The 21,237-nt window shown below is 35.2% G+C and overlaps 1 protein-coding gene across 1 annotated transcript; it reads right to left on the bottom strand.

The window, feature by feature from the left end:
* Positions 1-213: 213 nt before the first annotated feature.
* LOC127426423 (serine/threonine-protein kinase NIM1) lies at positions 214-17,165 on the bottom strand. The gene is made up of 4 exons (XM_051673220.1): positions 17,143-17,165; positions 12,857-13,150; positions 5,167-5,435; positions 214-4,864 (listed from the first exon to the last, which is right to left on the bottom strand). Exons 1-4 carry the CDS (start codon positions 17,162-17,164, stop codon positions 4,112-4,114), a joined length of 1,338 nt encoding a protein of 445 aa, XP_051529180.1. The 5' UTR covers position 17,165; the 3' UTR covers positions 214-4,111.
* Positions 17,166-21,237: the final 4,072 nt, after the last annotated feature.

Here is a 21,237-nt window from a genome sequence, read left to right as displayed (position 1 = left end):
TTTCAATTGTCATGAAAATAATGCAATCACAATGCAATAAGTATATATAGTTTTTTCTTTTGTGGTGAAATATGACCAAGGCATTCCTGGTAGGTTTCATAACATGCACCCTGTAATGGTCCCCTTCTATTATCGAATTCATGCAGCACCTTTTATTTTTTGTGTGTTAGTGTTCCATCAAATATTACTTCAACACAAAACATGTGAGCAAAACACAATTTATTTATATAGCAACATGAGCTCAAACACAAATATGTTTCTGCTTCGCATTTAATCATTATTTAAATCTTATGCTGCAAATAATGCAGTAGCATTTAAAGGATAACAGTAAGTAAGGTTAAACAATAAGAAATTTATCTCTAAATAGACCTTATTCACAGTAGCGCCATATTTGATTTTTGACAGGAATGACAACAATGCTATCGGGGACAGACGTACAGTCTCTTCAATGGGTTGTACTGAAGTTTAAGGTGTTTTTGGATCGCTCCGCACACAAAACGTTGAAAAAACATCTTTTCAAGAGCATTCAGTAGACAAAAAACTCCAGACAATATGAGTTATGGAAAATCAGATGTGATCTAGGAGCTTTTTACAGCTTTAAACTGTTCGTGCCATTGAAGAGATTTAAGTCTGTCCCTAACAGCTTTGTTGTCAGTCCCATTCAGAATCATAGATGGCAGTACCATGAATATGGTCTATTATTTTTAAGGTTGAAGGCATATATGTCAAACTACAACCCACTATTATACCTCTAAAAACACAGGATTCTTGGCAGCTCTCTAGGTATCAACATGCCAAGACTTGTTTTTGGGGTCAAGTAAAATTAAGATGATAATTTCATAGAATGCAATGTAATCACTGATACCTCAAGCTTTTTATGAAGCACCACACTAATTAGCATTAACAGCTAATCACCCTTTAATCCTTTATGCCATACATTTAATGTAAACTCTGTCCAAGATTAGAAAATAATCACTAAGCAGCCATTCAGCTAATTTAATTGAGACAGATGGCCACTCAGTCCATCAAATTAAGCAACAGACTCAAAGATTCAAATGAAGGACAAGCAGAGACAGAGAGATAAGCATCAAATCTATCAGGCTTTTGAAAAGTTGCATGTGGACTTTGTTACATAAGGCAAGAACCACCAGTAACTAAAGCCTGTTGATTAATATATGACAAACATTCACTGTGCGTTTGACATTCTGCCCAACACAAAGCTGTTGCTCAAACTAAACCAGGCATTACCAAATGAACATCATTATCAAACATTCAACAAATCATTAATAGAAAAATATACATTAAATGTTTGACTAACCATTAAGTATTGGCCACATTTCCAAATTCATTGGCAAAAGTGAATGACCACTTAAGGATCGACTGCAAAATAATGTTTCAGTGTAAGCAGAAACACCCTCCACTCGAAACACACTGTGATTTTACATGCACCAAAACCAATTCTGCATGGTAATTGCTTTATTTACACATGATCTGTTCGGTATGTGTATAATACAGGTTGTTATATGTGTTATGTAAAGCAACTGTAGCAACATACAGTTGGGTCTAATGGCAATTTTTTTATTTATTTATTTAAGTAGTAATAAAAAGTTTTAGGATTTTGAAAACAAAGAAAAGTCATAGAAAATGTGTTGTTGTCTCTGGGATAGGAGGAAAAATTTTAACATCAGAAATAGAAAGGTGAAGTTTGTCAAGACAAACTTTGATGTTAGCGTTAGCCTTGTCAGAAGGTTTTAACTAGCTTTAAAAGTTTGATGGTTATACAGTCATTACAGTAAGACAAACTACCAGCTTGCTAGATAGACAGAGGGTCACATAGATAGTGAGATAATATGTCCGATTCAGATGGATGGACGGGAGGACAGACGGACACAGACAGACAGACAGACTATCAGACAAACAGTCAGACAGACAGACAGCTAGATAGACAGATAGATAGAGTAACTTAAAGAAGATTAAAGGCCTTTTGTGGGTTTGTTTACATTTAAAAAAATAAAACTTGGAGTTTGAATTAACCAGCATTCCGTTGGCCCGTTTGAACATTCCGTCAATGTAAGTCTATGGGATTTTCTAATTTTTGATTGTCCGCTATGCGAAATCGTAAGTTGACCAGTAAGGGGTTAAAAGCCAAGAATATTCTGTAGATCTAGGGGTAGTTATCAGCCCCTTTCACACATGCAACCAGATAAATTACAGGAAAATCGTAAATATACCACATGTGCTATTCACACATGCAACGACTTTCGTCTTTTTTCTGTTTTGCTAGTACCATTCAAACATCAGTACCAAATGCCGTTGAACTCTGTGACGTCATTTGCCGGAACTTAATCTACACATCTGCGCCGGAAATATAGGATTCTTGTTTGTAAACATGACGGGGTATTATGAATTACGCTGTATGCCCACCTATCTTTCAAAGGATTTTGCGAATGCCCACCTAAAATGAGTTTTGATACGTATGGCCTTCAGAACAGCGAGGAGACTTTTGACCCATAACTTATAATAATACTGATGTGATGCCGCAGCACCGCTGTGTTAATTGTTTTTTTTTTTTTTTAAGTGTACAGAGATGCTCTCTAAACCCGCATAGATCAGCGGAAGGCGGGACCGCAACTGTAGGCGTGGGAAAGATAGACATTTCGACTCAGCTGAACTACCAATCAGAAGGTTCGTTTAAGACGCTGTTGGATATTTTCTAACCAATCATATTTTCCGTTTCAATAAGGGGCGGAACATTTTTTGTCTCTGCATGAAATGCTGAAGCGCTGGAGTCACCACAATTTGCGCTGTATTTACCTCGCTGCTGAAAGTGAAAACATGAATGCATTTAAATAAAAACGTATGCTATTAAACTTTGGGAAAATACTGAATGTCACTGCACCCGTGCTAGTTTTTTTATGCTCTTCGCAGATGATAAGTTGTCCCGTAATTGTATCAAATGTAATTTTTTTTATTTTTATTTTTTATATATAAATTCACAGTATGCCACCTCTTCAGTCACTACTACACCACTGATTATTTTGTAACTGAATTCTGAACGTCGGTAATGTAGGTGATATTTTCCATTTTTTTGGCAAATGTTTACATTTATGCAGTTGCACGAGACTCAACGACATCAAATGCGATGATTTCAAATAAGATCGATGAACTACATGGAACAAAATGCTGTCAAAAGGTCTGTTAGGTAGAGACGGCATCTGCGGCTGAAAAGCACAGTAATGAGTGTATATACAGTATGTCGCTACAAAGACGTCTGTGGATTCCCGAAGGAGGCTGGTGATTTTGTCTTGCGTAACAGAATCGATTACTGTTTTTTTAAGCTGTCTGAAAATTTCTTCATTCGCTCGGATGAAGAGAAGCGCTCTAGTTTCGCTATCTGACCAATGTGTTGACGTATTTCTTACTTCCACCGGTGTTACAGAACGGAGTAATTGCTACATCTCCGTCAGAACTTTCTTATGGCAGCGCGACCAGACCTCGAACAAACTGAAACCAGTAATATTATAGCTCTGTTCACACACCATCAGTATGGAAATGTATAGATAATTATACAACTTCTCATTAAGGGATATTGCCAGAGCAAAATTTCTAGTATTTTCAAAAAGGTTGTGTTTACACATGACCTCTAACCTGAAAAACTGCAGTAAAATTTCTGGAAAGTGCTGTATGCGTGAAAGGGGCCATTGTTAGAAATGTTGGTCTTGATTTAAAAGGATTATATATATATAAACCCAGTTTGAAGAAAAACATAATGTTGGCTTTGTCAAGCCAACATAATTACACACTTCACATTTAAATAAGAAAAGAATCCAAAATAGTGGTCAACATTTTTGGATCCCACTGTATATGTTCCAAGGTACTCAGTTTGTGAGCTGTCATTTAAATGAATTTGTAAGTCTGATATAAATTGGGTCCACTAATTTTACATCATTTTAAGTGCTTTATAAACAGAATGTGATATGACTCTAGTCTGTCAGCAAATAGCACAATTTCATACATGTAAATTAATTACTTCCTGATGCATTGCATTATAGGTAATAATAACCTAATGGTGAGCCACATTTGAACCACTGAGATATGATCACACTAGTCTTTATAGTACATTGCAGACTGAAGATGGGTTGTGTTTGGCCATTGCATTGCTGGCCCAGTATTCCTTGCTACCAAAATCCTCTGGGTAGAGGGCGGAATATCCGACTGCCTCTACGGACCTCCTCTTCTGTATACGGTGCAGCAGGATCCGATAAGTTCCTGTAATTGGGCTGCGTGAGTCTGTGCAGGTATTGTTCTGCAGATGTGTGGCACTGATTCCAAGTTCACCCAGGGCTGATTTCACTTCCTGCTCCTCCACACACAGAGTCCTTGCAGGGTCAGCAAGGTGATTGGGCGTTGCACTGAGAACGTGGTACGATTTGGGGAACTCAATGCCCCTTAGCCAAGAGCAGACCATCAGTTGTGACACCGTGGTGCGGTCCACAGGTATGGGTCGTAGCATGCCTTTGATGGCCAGTTGGCAGGGGTCAGGGACGTAGGCCGGGATACTGTACGCCCCTTGCAGGATGCAGCGTTTCAGTCGCCCCAGGTTGTCGCCGTGGAAAGGCATGGTGGCAGTCACTATGAAGTATAATAAGACTCCCAGTGCCCAGATGTCAACATAACGTCCCACGTAGCTTTTCTCTCTGAACAGCTCGGGTGCCGCATATGGTGGGGAGCCACAAAACGTGGTCAGAGTTTCAGATGGTTCACTGACAGTACTGAAACCAAAGTCGCCCACTTTGATGCAGTAGCATGTGGTGTAAAATATGTTTTCTGCTTTCAAGTCGCGATGGATGATGTTATTTTCGTGCTGAAAAATACAGTATTAGATTGATCAGTTAGAGGGATTGGTTACATTGTACCATAAACATAAACTTGTGTAATGGAACATGTTCCATTCTAAATGCCAAGTCCACACTAATCTTTACTTAAACTTTAGTTTGAAACCTATAGAGAGTGTTTTCTAAAGTCTCCGCTTTAATTGGAGGAAAATGCTGTCTTAGTGTGGATATGTAGACCATCTTTAGTAGTGATGCTTGCTGTAGCAAACACCACTAATAAAACAGAAGTGGTTACATGTTAGTAGTGAGGTCTAGGCCTTGCATTTCTCACCATGTGTTTGATGGCTGAGATGATTTGGGCAAAGATGAGCTTGCTTTCCAGGTCTGACAGGCGCCCCCTGGTGGTGATGCGTGAGAACAGGTCTCCTCCACTGCCGTACTCCATAGCAAGGTACAAATGCTTACTGGTTTCGAGCACTTCGTACAGACGTACAATGTTTGGATGGGAGAGTCTTTCCATACAGGCAATCTCTGACGCAAATAAAGTCTGTGACTTCTTGTTGAGACGCATCTTATTAAGTATCTTAACAGCAACACGTTCTGTAGAGAAAGAGAGAGATTAAAGGGATAGTTCACCCAAAAATTAAAATTTTCTCATGATTTATTCACCACTCATGCCATCCCAGATGTGTATGACTTTCTTTCTTCTGCTGAACACAAAGATTTTTAGAAGAATATTTCAGCTCTGTAGGTCCATTCAATGCAACTGAATGGGTACCAGCATTTTGAAGCTCCAAAAAGAACATAAAGGCAGCATAAAAGTAATTATAAGACTCCAGTGGTTAAATCTATATCTCCAGAAGCAATATGAAAGGTGTGGGTGAGAAACAGATCAATATTTAAGTCCTTATTTAATATAAATTCTCCCTGCCCAGTATTTGGCAATATGCATGAAGAATGTGAATCACCAAAACCAAAGAAGAAGAAGGTTAAACTGAAAGTGGAGATTGATAGTAAAAAAGGACTTATGTGCCTGTTTCTCACCCACATCTATCATATCACTTCTGAAGACATGGATTTAACCACTGGAGTCTTATTAATTACTTTTATGCTGCCGTTATATGCTCTTGGAGCTTCAAAATGGTTACCCATTCATTTTAATTGTGAGGATCAACAGAGCTGAGATATTCTTCTAAAAATCTTTGTTTGTGTTCAGCAGAAGAAATAAGGTCATACACATCTTGGATGGCATAAGTGTGAGTAAATGAAATTTTGGTCAAACTATTCCTTTAAGTGTGTCAAATGATAATAAGTTAATATTTAAAAAAATTAACATGAAATACAAACTTGGTGTGTGAAGTGCTAGAGAAATGTTGCCTTTTTATCTTATTAAAATATAAATAAATGTCTTAAAACTTGAGAGACCTCCCTGTTTTGCTGTATTGTGGCATCTCAACACTGTAAAAAAGTGTCTGTAATTTTAACGGTAAAAGACTGTAAAAATGCTACAGGAAATAAAACTTTGATTAATGAGTATTAACTGTAAAATATACAGTAAAAAAATTGTAATATATTTTAAAAGACAATATAGTAGTTTTTACAATAACATTTTTTAGATGTAAAAAGTATGATTTTCCTGTATACAGTAATTAATGGTAAAAATTTACATTATGGTTAAATGCAACTGAGCACTGTCTTTACATGTTTATTGGTCATTGCTCCTGGAAGAGCCACTATTGGTGAACTTCATGTCAACATGTGCTCTTTTGTTATTTTTATGGTGATTAACAATACCTTATAAAGTAAAAATCAGATTTATACAGTTTCAGAAGGTTAATATCAAGTTTATGACTTTTTTTTTTTTTTTACTGTAAATGTAATTTTTTTTTTTTTTTTTTTTTTTTACAGTGCCAGCATGGTCATGTAAGTTACAACAGTTTTAAACTGTAAAATTTACATGTTGTTCTGTAAATTTGTTTACATTTTTACTGTATTTTTTTACATAATTATTCTGGCAACCACAGCTGACAGTTTTTTGTTTTTTGTAAAAACAACAGGATTTTTTTTAAATGTTTTTATTTATTTATTTTATTTTTTTTACAGTGAACCACATCACTAAAACCATTACACAGATTCACAGAGGGGGGTGCTGTAAATCTCATGAGATTACATGAGATTCTTGTCCACTGACAGGTACAGCTACTGTTAAACTGTGGCGCCTGTTGTCAGGGCTGTGTATGCAAATCTGACTGAGCACAGCAATCAACAAAACTTAAAACACTAAAAATTTTCATATTATGTAATTTTAACAGAATTAGTAAAACCTGTTAATTAGTAAACTGTAAGTTACCCTACCATATACATTTAAAAATGATACAGTATTATATTTTACAAGACAAGTGTACTGTTAAATACTGTAAAAAAATAAAAAAATAAAGTAAAAAGTATAAATTATTTTATCATTTACAGTGAAAAACAGTCAAAGAACATTCTTAGAAGTCTCTGTGTGACATCACATTTGTCATTTTCTGTTATAGTTATGTGTATTGTGGTATTTTACATTATATTATATTAAGTCATTTGTGTTACTTTGATGGTGTTTTGTCTTTGTGAAGCAACACAGTGTATTGAAACTTTAGCCAATTTTTATTAACCCTTAAGTGCATACATTTCCTCGGGTCTTTATTTATCTCAACCATTTTTTGGAGTTATGCTCCCACCTTAAGTATTCCTTAACGTTTTTCTTATGAATAGTGTTACAATGAAAATTGCTTGATTACCAAAAGTGTATAAGGTTGTTTAGCAGGGGTTAAATTGGGCAACTTCGATTCCAAAAATAAAAATAAAATGCTTGTTTGTCAATCCATCACATTTATTGTATTCTCTGTTGCGGTTTTTGTTTGATCCATCTGACACATTCCATCTCTATTTAGCAATTGTACTCATTAAAAAATATTTCAAGTTAATTATAGCATTAACTGTTCACCTGTTTCTTTTTAGATACACTGATATGCAGTACCGATTTTGCTTAGTTGTTAAAATCTTTTATACACGAAGGGTGTTTGAATCTGAAATCACTCACATCCAAAGCAACAATAACACTGATCAATATATCATACAACTTGAGATCAAAACACCACTTGACCAACACACTGTAAAAGATTTCATTGTTATTTGTAATATATTTATTTGTTCTCCATTTTTGTTGATTCAGTATTTTTTATTTTGTGTGTATTTTTCTTTTGGAAAAAAAAAATGTAGCAAATGTACAGTGAAAATGCTTCTTCACGCCACAGTGAAGAATTTTTTAAGTCTCAAATGTTTTCATTACAATATGAGTGAAAGGTAGTTGTGTAGAAGGTGTTTGTTTACCCCATTAAGAACAATGTGCATTTGCTTTTAAATTGTAACATAATTAGATTTAAGTTTAGCATGTTCTATAACAGGGGTAGGCAACTATTTTGGTAAAGGGGCCACATCAGGCTTTAAGTAGTGCATAGGGGGCCACATTGTTTTCCTTTTGAGATACAATGTTCTGCATTGATTTGGTTTTTGTATCTTTTAAGCCCAGTGTATATGAAGTATATATGTGACTAATGGGACTATTCTGCAATTGCCTAAAGTATTTTATTGCTCTACAAAGGTAGATTTTTGTTTTAATAAAAAAAAACAATTAATATTATTATTGAACTTTTAATGTTTGTCGCAAAGCGGGCAAGTTTACTTATTTTATTCTCAAAACATTACCCGTTTACATGCTTAAAGGGTCAATGGTTTGACTTTCCATTCAGCACACAACTGAATAAAACAGGCTGCATGACTATGATAAATGATTACTGCAAGAGTAGATTAACATACAGGTGCGAGGGACTTAAACATCTTTAAACTGAACAAATAAATATATACATATACATATTTGTCTCTCGCTTTTGCTCGCGTGTCAATGATGCTGAGATCTACTTTTATATTTAATTTCATCACTGAGAAGGTTTACCTGCAAAATTAAGGGCACCAAACATCACAAGCAGCCTCAAGAATGGACACAGAGTGGCCGTATAACACTTTTCCTTGAGTAGAATACTGTACTTGAGATCGCTAAGTTTGCTAAGGTTGCCAGACTGCACAAAATATGTATAACATTACGCAGAATATTTACAATTTGCGGAAGAATAAATCTCAAATTGCGTCTCTTATCTGGCAACCCTGAGCATGTTAAATGCTTGTGGAGGCGCGTTAGGTCCCAATGCAAGATAACTGAAATATCCAATGAAAAAAAAAAACTTTTAGGATAAATGAGCCACGGGCTACATTAAACCACGTGGAGGGCCGGATTCGGCCCGCGGGCCGTAAGTTGCCCAGGGCCTCGTTTCCCAAAAGCATTGTAAGCCTAAGTAGATCATAGAATCCATCTTAAGATTCATCTTAGTTTTGCGCCTGTTCCCCAAAAGCATCGTAACTTAAGTAGTACTTGAAAATGCTCGTAGATTAAAGAGTTCTCTGGAGTAGTCGTACAGTGCTAAGAACAATGTAAGGACACAGACTTATGCAGACACCTGCAGGACAATCGCGAAATTACACCTGATTCAATTGAAACACCTATAGCTACACTTTATGCTAATTTAATATCAGTATACATACGTTTTATTTGATTTATTTTTAACCGAAAAGGATAATAATAATAATAATAATAATAATAATGAATGCATAAAATGGTGAGCCAATATTGGATGAACAGATAAATTAATAAGTAAACAAATAAAGTTATTTGTGGACTAGTTGGTAACAACAAAGTGGTGGCATGATTGTTGCAGAGAACTGTAAAACTTACAATCAGAGAGAGAAGGAAACAAGTCAATAACTTGTTGCCATGCATGAAAATCGTCCATACAGTATATTGGCTCCTCATCCTCGTCTCCTCTTCCTCTCTGACACCTAAGGGTGCTCTCGCCCACACCACGCATTGTGTAGTACCGCACATATTGTGTAGCGTTGCTGTTACCATTATCACTTTTGGGAGTAAAAAGCAGTCCTCACTTTGATTGGTGAATCTCCCTAAAGCACAGCTTCCATGTGTCTCCTTATTTTGCACTGCATGATAACACTGTGAACCTCTTTATATTCAATTAATACTTGTTGTCATTAGCAGGACTATACACAGGGTCTCCGCTGTCTTCACTGATCCTGGAAGCTTTAATCTCGACCTACAGAGCAACTAAATATTAAAATGCACATCTGATGAACGAAGCAGTGATTGTGTAAAATAAATATATTGTTCTGCACAAAACGATTGCAAAACAAAATGCAATTATGTAGTGAATTGAGTTCACTCAAAAAACAAAATAACTCATTGGATGAACTCAATTTGATTAAGTGCAGGATTTCCATCTAATACATATTTATAGCCCCAACTCATACAAAGTACATACATGCAATGAAATGTAATTGAGTTGGTCCAACTTAATTTGGTCAAATAAAGTTTAAATGAAATGGTTACATTAACAAACTGAAATTGATTTACGCTTGTCCAACTCAAACTTATACATTTAATTGGAAAATAAATTAAAAGCTAGAAATCCTTGTAATTCTGTCCCCCATACATACACACACACACACACACACACACACACACACACAAAATTCACTGAATTTAATTAAATTGAGGACAACTTTCCCACCCAATAACCATTTATATACTGTATGCCAGACGAGCAAGTGTAATGACAGTGAAACTGATGCACTGTCAGTTTGATGGCAACTGCTTATGCAGTATTTGAATCAAGAATCACTAGAAATTGAAAGTCCATCCTCAACCTAAGCACAAATGCCAATCTTCACCACAATGATAACCCCCAAAATTCCAGCCTAACAGAAACTCTTTTTAAATACCAATATAACAGAACATTAAACATGTTCTCATCTTGCACAAACATGCATAAAATAACACTTAATTTCAATATTTGTTCACCACATCCAGTCCCATGCAAAGCATGCTGGGAAATGGAAATCCCCTGCCCAGTATTATTAATGCTACAAAAAGTATTAATGTAGTCCCAACTCAAATGGATTAAGTAAACTTCAGTTTTTACAAATTTAATTGGATGTAATGCAATGAAATCAAGTTGAGACAAAATGTTCTAGAATTGTGTTACTTTAGTTCATTTTAATTAAGCAAACTGAACAACCTGCAAAAATAATATTTTGAGTGTACATTTAAGAAAATATTGTAAAATATTTCCAGCGAGGTAAATTATAAACGTTTTTAAAGTTATACACAAATATAATGAAGTTGCAATGACGAGCAGCACAATACGGTCACATGTCAGCACTTCACGTTTATTGACAGCGTCTCTCATAAGTAGCACTTAAAGCGCATCCTCGCACGTTCTTGTTAAGTGCAGTTTTGGGAAACGCACGTAAAAAGTAAAATCGCTCGTAGAAAACGCTCTTAACCGCTAAGATCAATCGTTATTCAGAAACGAGGCCCAGGTCTGTTCTATAAGATGACCAAACCCCAACATAGGGCAAGAAGAAGGTAACTTGTCCCAGCTTTCATCTGATTTTTATAAAATGTATAAAATACATTTGATGGCATTCTTAATAAAACATTTTTTTTTTACATCTAATGTAAAACACAAATATTCCATGTAATTATGTATTTTCACAATTAAGTTGAATAATGACTTATAAATATTGACAGACAAATCTTTATCCCTGTCAAATTTATTCATCTGAAAGAAAAAACTTCTATGAATTACTTACCATACAGGCATATTAATAAATCCATATTTATATACCCATGTATTTTACTAAAACACTTTCTTTTTAATTTTAATTTTAATTTTTTTGTAATGTTTTTTTTAATGGGGGGTTGCAACATCACCTGACTTTAGGGTTCCCCCAAATTTAACCCCTGCTCATTAGTAGATATGTAGTATTGTCGCAATACATATTTGTGCTTCGATAAATCATATTTTTATGATTATTTCATATTTATATACATTTACTATAACAGGATATTTATTTCTTTGTTCTTTACAAGACAAATGAGTACTATATTCATACAAATGTAGGCCTACACTATGATATGTCGATTTTCTTTGAAACAATGGTGTATTATATGCTTGTACACATATATTTACATGCTATTTGTTACTCAAGGTGACACTGTTGTTTTAGTGATTGATTTGAATTACATTTGACATTGTTATTTGATGAAGAAGCAATATGGAAGTAAACTATAGCAAGTATAACACATTAACTTTATGGCTATTGCCATTTGGTGAACTAATGGGTTTATTAATGAAATTCTAATGAAGTTGTTTGCCTATTTAGACTCAATAAATGCCAGAGAAAATACATATTTGCGTCTCATAAAATTTCAGCATGGAAGTAATGAATCCCATTTTATCACATTTTTTGATCAATCTCTTTGATATATGAAAAATAAAATATCAAAATATAACAGAATATGTTATATTATGTTATTTTCTAATTGTCTTGAAAATGCTTTGAAAATGTTATGTTATCTGGGCATTTTGTCAATCTGTTTGTGATAGATGTACAGTACAGTACAGTAGCTAAAGACCCGAGGTACTAATGATGTTTGGCAAAACACCCATGCATGTTAGGTTTAACTTCAATTCATGCAACCTTTTTATTTTTCCAAAAATGGCTATCAGTATATTTTAAAATATAAAGCAGATTTCAGGTAAATTGGTACAGTTCATTAACATTATATTAGTTAATGATATATACGGTTTGCATGATGAATTGTAAAATATACAGACACCAAAATGCTTACAAAATTCTTACAGTACATTTATCAGTTGTTTTTTTTTAACCATTGTAATACCATTATTTTTTGTACTTTCAAGTAAGATAAAATGTACTGTTTCATGATTTAAAAATCACAATTTGTCTCTTCTGTGAGATCTGATTTACACCTATGCAGACACAGAAAAGTCCTTTAAGATCTTATTTACCTAATAAATGTACTTAAATTGATGACTGAATTGTCTCACCTTTAGTCAATGCGTGAACAGCAAGTTTGACCTGGGAGAAATTTCCTGTCCCTATCTCTCCTCTGAGTTCATAGAACGCAATCCTGCGACCCAGCATAATGTCATTGATGACGTGGTCATTGTGGGACATGTCATAGATTACCCTCTCAAAGGCAGTCTGCTTTGCCCGTTGTTCAGGTGTTAATACTGGCACTTTCTGTGTTTGTTGTTCTGTCTGGGCGGGCTGGGGCGCTGGCTCATTCTTTCCTTTTTTCGCTCCATGTCGTTTTGTCCAGCCATTAAGTGTTTTGGTACCTTGGAAAAGACAAAAAAAATTCTGAAATTCAAGCAGAAATAAATAAATAAAAATAAAAAATTGGAGGAAATAAACCTCTTCAGACGCAAACCCTTGTGAACATTAAGAGTGGAGAAGATGTTGTAATCAGTCTGAATGTTTATGTAAATCTGACCTTGATCATAAATTCATTAACTGCAACTAGCACATTTAAAAGCAGATTTTCTCAGATATTCAGAATCAGAATCAGCTTTATTGCAAAGTATGCTTACACATACGATGACAGGAGCCTCCAGTGCACAACAATACAATAAAGCAACAAGACAAAGATAATAATAAAAAATAATAAAAAAATTGAATAAAAAAACCCCCAATTGAATAGAAAATAAAGTATATATATATATATATATACTTTATTTTCTATTCAATTGGGGTTTTTTTATTCAATTTTTTTATTATTTAAAAAAAGTATATATATATATATATATATATATATATATATATATATATATATATATATATATATATATATATAGATTACACAATAAGACTATATATATATATATATATATATATACATACATATACATACATACACATACATACTGTACATACACACATACATATACACACAGACACACATACACATACGTATCGCATAACAAAATTTTTTCACCTCCATACTGCATTTGTATTATACTGCACCGATCCCTCTGAACCAAAAACTGAAGTCCTAAGAGTAGAAGCAATTCATTTAATGCAGAGTGTAACCAGTGTGCAACCCAATAAACTAATAAATCATCCCAAACATTCACATTCAGTGAAACTAAAAAATTTATTAGTGCAATCAAGACAGTTTGAAAAGACTTTGGTTGCTTTGCTAGAGCATTTGTGTAAACTTGAGGGGAACTGATTTCATAAATCCACTAAAATCCCCTTGACACTATTGGTTAAATGTCACAGCAAAAAATGGCTCAGAAAAGTAAAGTTAGCTCTAGCATCATCTATTTGCAGACCGATTTGGTTTGATATTGTGTTATCCAGTGCAATGGCATACATTTTACAGGGACAGTTCACCCAAAAAATGAAAATTCTCATCATTTACTCATCCTCATGCCATCACAGATGTGTATGACTTTCTTTTTTCTGCTGAACACAACGAAAGATTTTTAGAAGAATATCTCAGCTCTGTAGGTCCATACAATGCAAATGAATGATGGCCAGAAATCTGAAAGTCCAAAACGAATGTAAAGGCACCATGTCTTCAGAAGTAAAATGATAAGTGTGGGTGAGAACAGATCACTATTTAAGTCCTTTTTTACCATAAATTCAACTCCCTGCCCAGTCTTTTGAAGTCCAACAAAATGTCACGCTTCTCCCAAGTTAGCTGAGTATATCAATGATATCTATGAATGTAAATCCGTTGCAAAACTCGAGAGCTTGTAGATTTTAATTTGAGAACTTGTACAATAAATATTTTTACTTGTAAGTTGAAATTTACATTTAAAGCCCCGATGTAAAAACTTGTAAAATAAAAATCTGAAGCTGAATGCTGCAATCTGTTCTCACAGACAGTAATCCAAAACCTGTATTTTGAATTCAGAAAAATAGTTACAAATGTGTAAAATTACATTCATACTGTATAAATACAATGAAAGACACAAACTTGTATTACATATTTACTTTTGTACTTTAATTCACTTTCGCAGTACAACCACAAATCAGCAGTTACAACTTCTCAAATCTGCCACTGCAACTTCAAATCTTCCCGCCTTGACTTTTGCAACATCTTTTGTGAAAAACCTGTAGCAAAACTCACTTGTGCACTTTTAAATCAAGATGTGAGAAAGCAGACTACCGGTTCTGGGTGGGGGTGGGGCCAGTGAAGTTTTGACCAATCACAAGAGCTGGACCGACACAATATACAATCATGTTTTTGTTTTTTTTATTAAACCGCACTGTTATGACTCTAAGTCATTACTATATTACAGATTTTACTGTTAAAGCAAAATTTTCTGTAAAGCTGCTTTGAAATAATGTGTGTTGTGAAAAGCACTATACAAATAAAAAAGACTTGACTTGACTAGGGGGCGATATGTATGAAGAATGTGAATCGCCAAAAATGAAAGAAGAAAAATTTGAAAGTGGGGATTGATAATAAAAATGTATTTAAATATTTATCTGTTTCTTACACAAACCTATCATGTCGCTTCTGAAGATATGGATTTAACAACTGGAGTTATGTGGGTTACTTTTATGCTGTCTTTATATGCTTTTTGGACTTTCAAAGTTCTGGCCACCATTCACTTGCATTGTAAGGACCTACAGAGCTGAGATATTCTTCTAAAAATCTTCATTGGTGTTCTGCAGAAGAAAGAAATTCATACACATCTGGGAAGGCATGAGTGTGAGTAAATGATAATAGAATTTTCATTTTTGGGTGAACTATCCTTTTAAAGTGTTTCTTTAGGATCCAGATACTTTTTGGGGCCACTTTAAGCTTATATTCATAATCTACATCATGATCACAATCAAATTTTGTATTATTATGCATTTGTGAGGAATAAATATGTAGAATATAAAAACAATGGATGTGTCAATGTCCAGAGTCTGGAACACTTCCTGTCAATGACCTTCTTTGCTGAAGGGGAGGTTAACAAGGGCTTAACCTTTCAAAGACTACAGATTTCCTACATCAATTCCGTGATCCCTGTACACCCTGTACAGGGATCATGACACTGATGTAGGAAATCTGCACATAATACTCTGGTGAATCAAACAACCAGAACATTATGACACAGCTATTCCCTATCATATGAAAATATTCATTTGTTATTAGCTGCACTAATCACACTCTTAAAAAAAACAAAACACAAAAACATTTTGTCAATAAAACTTTTTTTTTTTTAAATATATCCAGTGTTTTTTGCATTAAAGTCTTAAGTATATATATATATATAAAGTATAGCCTATATTTAAAAAAAACCAAAGTGTGTTCCCTCAATCTGCTGACATAAATAATATCCGAGGGTTGTAAAATGTCCTTATTATTTTTGAAGAGAAAATGGTTCCGATTACAGATTTAATTTGATAGTCACATTCAGATTTGCATTTTTGTGAATGTTCTTTTATACTTGTGAGCCATGACAACATCCTTCATATTTTAGACCAAATGTACTGTATGTCTTGTACTGGAGGCAAGGCCAGTCTTGTAAGGAAAGGCTTTAAGCAGGTTGGATTAGAGCGTCTTTAAGACCATACATCACAGTTTGCAGACTCAACACACTTCTAAAAATACATCCCAGGACATCCACTAAACCACTTTCTATATCAGTAACACTAAAGCTACTGGTCTCATGGAAACTTAATCTTAGTCTCAAATTAATACATCCTAACTGAATTATGTTTTTTCTTTAATGCGAGCATTTGCTGAGTTAAATACATATTTATTTCACAGTAATTACACATAATACAACATCAGTGTTGTACATGACACTTAAAACACTACAAACACAATTTCCTTCTGTAGCCATTTTCTACCAAATGTAATATTACATTATTTATTTTACTGACTTGTACACTCACTTTTTTTTAACTGCAGAATAATTAATCTTGAACAAACCAATGTCTTCATGTAACACTGGCAAAACAGCAAACATTTAAAATGAAAATAAAAGATTTTACTTAACATCACAGATCACTGAAACATTGATTAGGCTACAATTAATGCACATATGTAAATCATATGCAGTTAGAAGACCACATCAATCTTTCAATATCTTTTCTCATTTGTTAAATTGTTTATATTGCAAAGCCACACAACTGAATGTCTAATATTATAAAAACATCACTGAACAATGTTACTTTCAAAAAGCACATTTAAAAAGCTTAATATACAGTTCAGCATAATAAGATCCTATATTTGCATTACTTTGCTGTCTGACAAAAGAGTGTGGATTCCCTTGTAATCTGTGGTTTCAGTTTATTCTATTCCATGTAAATTAAAGTTTACCTGGTAGCTGAGGATCCTTCATGGTGGTGTCGGTATGAATGAGTGCAGACCGAACAGTAGGAAAGCCTTTCACTCTACAGTCTTTAAACCCCCACCGATCACCAACACTCAATCCAATTAGTAGAATGTAATAATATCCAAACTGCGGCACACCTAAATAAAGCTTTAGAAATGCTGTGTGAACCGCATCGGCCCTGTAAGAAAAGAACTATGCAAGGACAATGGTGTGTTACCTTTTAAATTAATTGTTTTCACATAAATTTTGCTTAAAAACCCAATAGGCCGTTTAATGGCAGGTTCCCATTGTGAAAATTACCCCATATGGTGTGCCAACATGCCCCATTATTGGGTCAACGTTTTATCTTCCTTCCTATGCAAAAATGGTAGACATTTCAGAAACTATCCATAGCTCTTTTTGTAGCCAAGGTTTTAAGATGTGTGTCTATACAGAAATTGACTTTAAAACCAATTAAGAACAAGAAATAAGAATAAAAAGTAATAAAATATATTTTAAAAAGAAAAAATTATTAAAACGAATAAAAAGAAAAAGAATACAGAAATAAAATGATGCAGTACAAACAGTAAGTGCTGCACAGTGCTCATTGAATAAATGCACAGCTAAACAGATGTATTTTCAGTCTGGATTTGAATGTGGCTAATGTTGGAGCACATCTAACCTCTTCTAGAAGCTGGTTCCAGCTGCGGGTGGCATAATAGCTAAACGCAGTCTCACCTTGTTTTGAGTGAACCCTCTGTATTTCTAACTGACTTGATCCTAATGATCTGAGAGGTCTGTTAGGTTTATATTCAACAAGCATATCTGCAATGTATTTAGGTCCTATGCCACTGAGTGATTTATAAACAAGTTATAGTACTTTAAAATAAATTCTAAATGTAACTTAAAGCCAGTCTAAAGACATGAGGACTGGAGTAATATGCTCAGATCTTTTGGATCAGGTGAGAATCCTGGCAGCAGCATTTTGAATGAGCTGCAGCCGTCTAATGGACTTTTTGGGAAGTCTAGTGAGGAATCCATGCAGTAATCCACCCTACTGGTGATGAATGCATGAACAAGTTTCTCTAAGTCTTGACTGGATACAAAACATTTAATTCTTGCTATATTTTTTTAGATGATAGTAGGCTGATTTAGTTATTGCTTTGATATGACTACTGAAACTAAGGTCTGACTCCAAAATGACACCAAGATTCCTTACTTGATTTTTTGTCTTTAGACCCTTGGAGTCAGGGTACGTGTTCACCTTGGGAATTTCACCTTTGTTGCCAAATACCATGACCTTTGTCTTGTCGTTGTTTAACTGAAGGAAGTTTTGGCACATCCAACTATTAATTTCATCAATGCACTGGCACAGAGTGTCTATGGAGCTGTAGTCATTTGGCGATAGGGCTAGGTAAATCTGGGTGTCGTCTGCATAGCTATGGTATGCAATTTGGTTCTTATTCATAATTTCGCCTAGTGGGAGCATATACAGGTTGTGGTGCAAGAATTGAGCCTTGTGGGACTCCACAGATCATGGATGTCCACTTAGATTCACAGTTGCCTATGTTCACATAGTAACCCTTCCCCTCTAGATATGACCTGAACCAGCTGAGTACCATCCCAGAGAGCCCAACACAGTTTTCAAAGAGTCTTGGAGAGTGTTGTGGTCAACAGTGTCAAAGGCAGCACTGAGATCTAGTGATACCAGCACTGATATTTTGCCTGAATCAGTATTTAGCTGAATATCGTTAAGTATCTTTATAAGTGCCATCTCTGTGCTATGATGCGGTCAGAATCCAGACTGGAAATGATCCAAGTAGCCATTCGAGTTTAAGAATTTGTTCAGCTGATTGAAAACAACCTTTTCAATTATCTTGCCTATGAAAGGAAGATTTGAGATTGGTCTGTAGATGTTTATTTTATAGTTATCCAGATTGCTCTTTTTAGAAGGGGCTTGACAACTGCAGTTTTCAGGGACTTTGGAAACGTGCCTGAAAGGAGTGAGGCATTGACTATTTCTAACAGATATTTTTCTAAACAGTTAAACACATTTTTGAAAAATGTTGTGGGGAGTGTGTCAAGACAGCAGGTCAATATTTTAAGATGCTGTCCTATTTCTTCCAGGGTTTTGCCATCAATTGCCTCAAAATCAGACATAGTGACTAATTTCTGAAGTTTTTGTGGTGGGTGCTGTCTGACCTCAGTGCAACATGAGGACAAGCTGATTGCCATTCTAATATCATTGATCTTCTTCATGAAAAATGATGCAAACTCGTTGCATTTGCTGTCAGAGAGCATTTCACAGGGAACCTGTGTTGGGGGTTAGTTGGTCTTTCTACAGTAGCAAAAAGAGTGCGGTGTTATTTATATTGCTTATAATGTTTGAGAACAAAGTCTGCCTAGCTGTACCTAGTACCTGCTGTTGTGTTTCTCCATGGTGCTTTATGCCTGCCAGTAATCTTCCTGACCTTAACAGGAGCAATGCCATCAATAGCATTTTTAACTTTTGAGTTAAAGTTATTGAGGAGAACATCAACACAGTCTGCAGATATACTTGGTGTCATAGATATAGCCTTCATAAATAGCACACTAGTGTTCTCATTTATGTACCTCTTTTTGACAGAGACAGATGTAACTTGTGTCAGGAGAAATCAATATTTCAAAGAAAATACAGAAATGGTCAGACAGCACTACGTTCTTAATAAGAGTGGATGAAATGTTTAGACCCTTACTAATATAGCAGATCCAGAGTGTGTCCACGATTCATCACTTCAGATCAAAAGTGTTTAAAACTGTTGTGAGTTATTTTACTGTGTTGTGTTCAGGATTATCTATATGAATGTTGAAATCCCCAACAATAACAAAACAGTCAAATTCAGAGGAAGTTGCTGATAAAAGTTCTGTAAAATCAAAGGCTGGAGAGTATTTTGGAGGCCTATAAATAATTATAAATATAATGTGTGCAGCACCTTTTAGTACAATACTTAGATATTCAAAGGTCAAGTAATCACTAAGTGACACTTTCTTGCATTGAAAGACATCTTTAAATATTGCAGCTAATCCTCCACCTCTCCTAACAGCCCTACAGACACTCATAAAAGTGAAGTTTGGAGATGCTGATTCATTGAGGACTGTTGCATTGAAGCTGTCATGTAACCAAGTTTCATTTAGAAACATAAAATCCAGGTTGTTTGTGGTGATGAGGTCATTGACTAAAAATGACTTGTTGTTAAGTGAGCGGATGTTTAAAAGTGCTAACTTCACAGTATCTGTTTTTGGCCCCACAGCATCGGGTTGATGTTTAATAGGCAACCGGTTAGATAGGTTTGCCGTACATCTTGAGAAGGCTTTAGTCTATCTATCACATAAAATAACAGGTATAGAAAAAGCTACTGGCACATCGGGTTCCTGCTTGTTCTGTAAACATTTGGATTTTTGCTTCTACCATAGCAGGGACCCGATACACATCACTGAGAGCTGTTATAAGTTGTCTGTTGTTCACCGAGAGCAAAAGAAGGAAGATGCGTGCCCTTGCACTGAGGAGAGGCTTCAGTCTGGCCACTCTGCCATAAAGCCCAGATTGGTGGTGTGTTGCAGTGATGGTTGTCCTTCTGCAAGTTTCTCCCATCTCCACACATGATCTCTGGAGCTCAACCAGAGTGACCATCGGGTTCACCTCTCTTACCAAGGCCCTTCTCCCCCGATTGCTCAGTTTGGCCATTGGCCAGATCTAGGAAGAGTCATGGTTGTTCCAAACTTCTTCCATTTAAGAATTATGGAGGCCACTATGCTCTTGGGAACCTTCAATGCAGCCAAAAATCTTTTGTAGCCTTCCCCAGATCTGTGCCTTGGCACAATTCTGTCTCTGAGCTCTGCAGGCAGTTCCTTTGACCTCATGACTTTGTTTTTGCTCTGATATGCATTTACAGCTGTGAGACCTTATATAGACAGGTGTGTGCCTTACCAAATCATGTCCAATCAATTGAATTTGCCACAGGTGGACTCCAATCAAAGTGTAGCAACATCTCAAAGATGATCCAGAGAAATGGGATGCACCTGAGCTAAATTTCAAGTGTCAGAGCAAAGGGTTATGTCAA

Source organism: Myxocyprinus asiaticus, chromosome 35, assembly GCF_019703515.2.
Source record: "Myxocyprinus asiaticus isolate MX2 ecotype Aquarium Trade chromosome 35, UBuf_Myxa_2, whole genome shotgun sequence".
NCBI lineage: Eukaryota > Metazoa > Chordata > Actinopteri > Cypriniformes > Catostomidae > Myxocyprinus > Myxocyprinus asiaticus.
This window is presented reverse-complemented; position numbering and strand designations above follow the sequence as displayed.

Excerpts from the sequence above, each read along its gene's own strand:
- LOC127426423 (XM_051673220.1), bottom strand. The coding sequence starts at position 17,164 with ATGAAGGATCCTCAGCTACCAG. Across the intron at positions 13,151-17,142 it reads GAAGGATCCTCAGCTACCAG|GTACCAAAACACTTAATGGC; the intron begins GTAAACTTTAAT and ends GTCTTTTCCAAG. Across the intron at positions 5,436-12,856 it reads TGTTCACGCATTGACTAAAG|AACGTGTTGCTGTTAAGATA; the intron begins GTGAGACAATTC and ends CTTTCTCTACAG.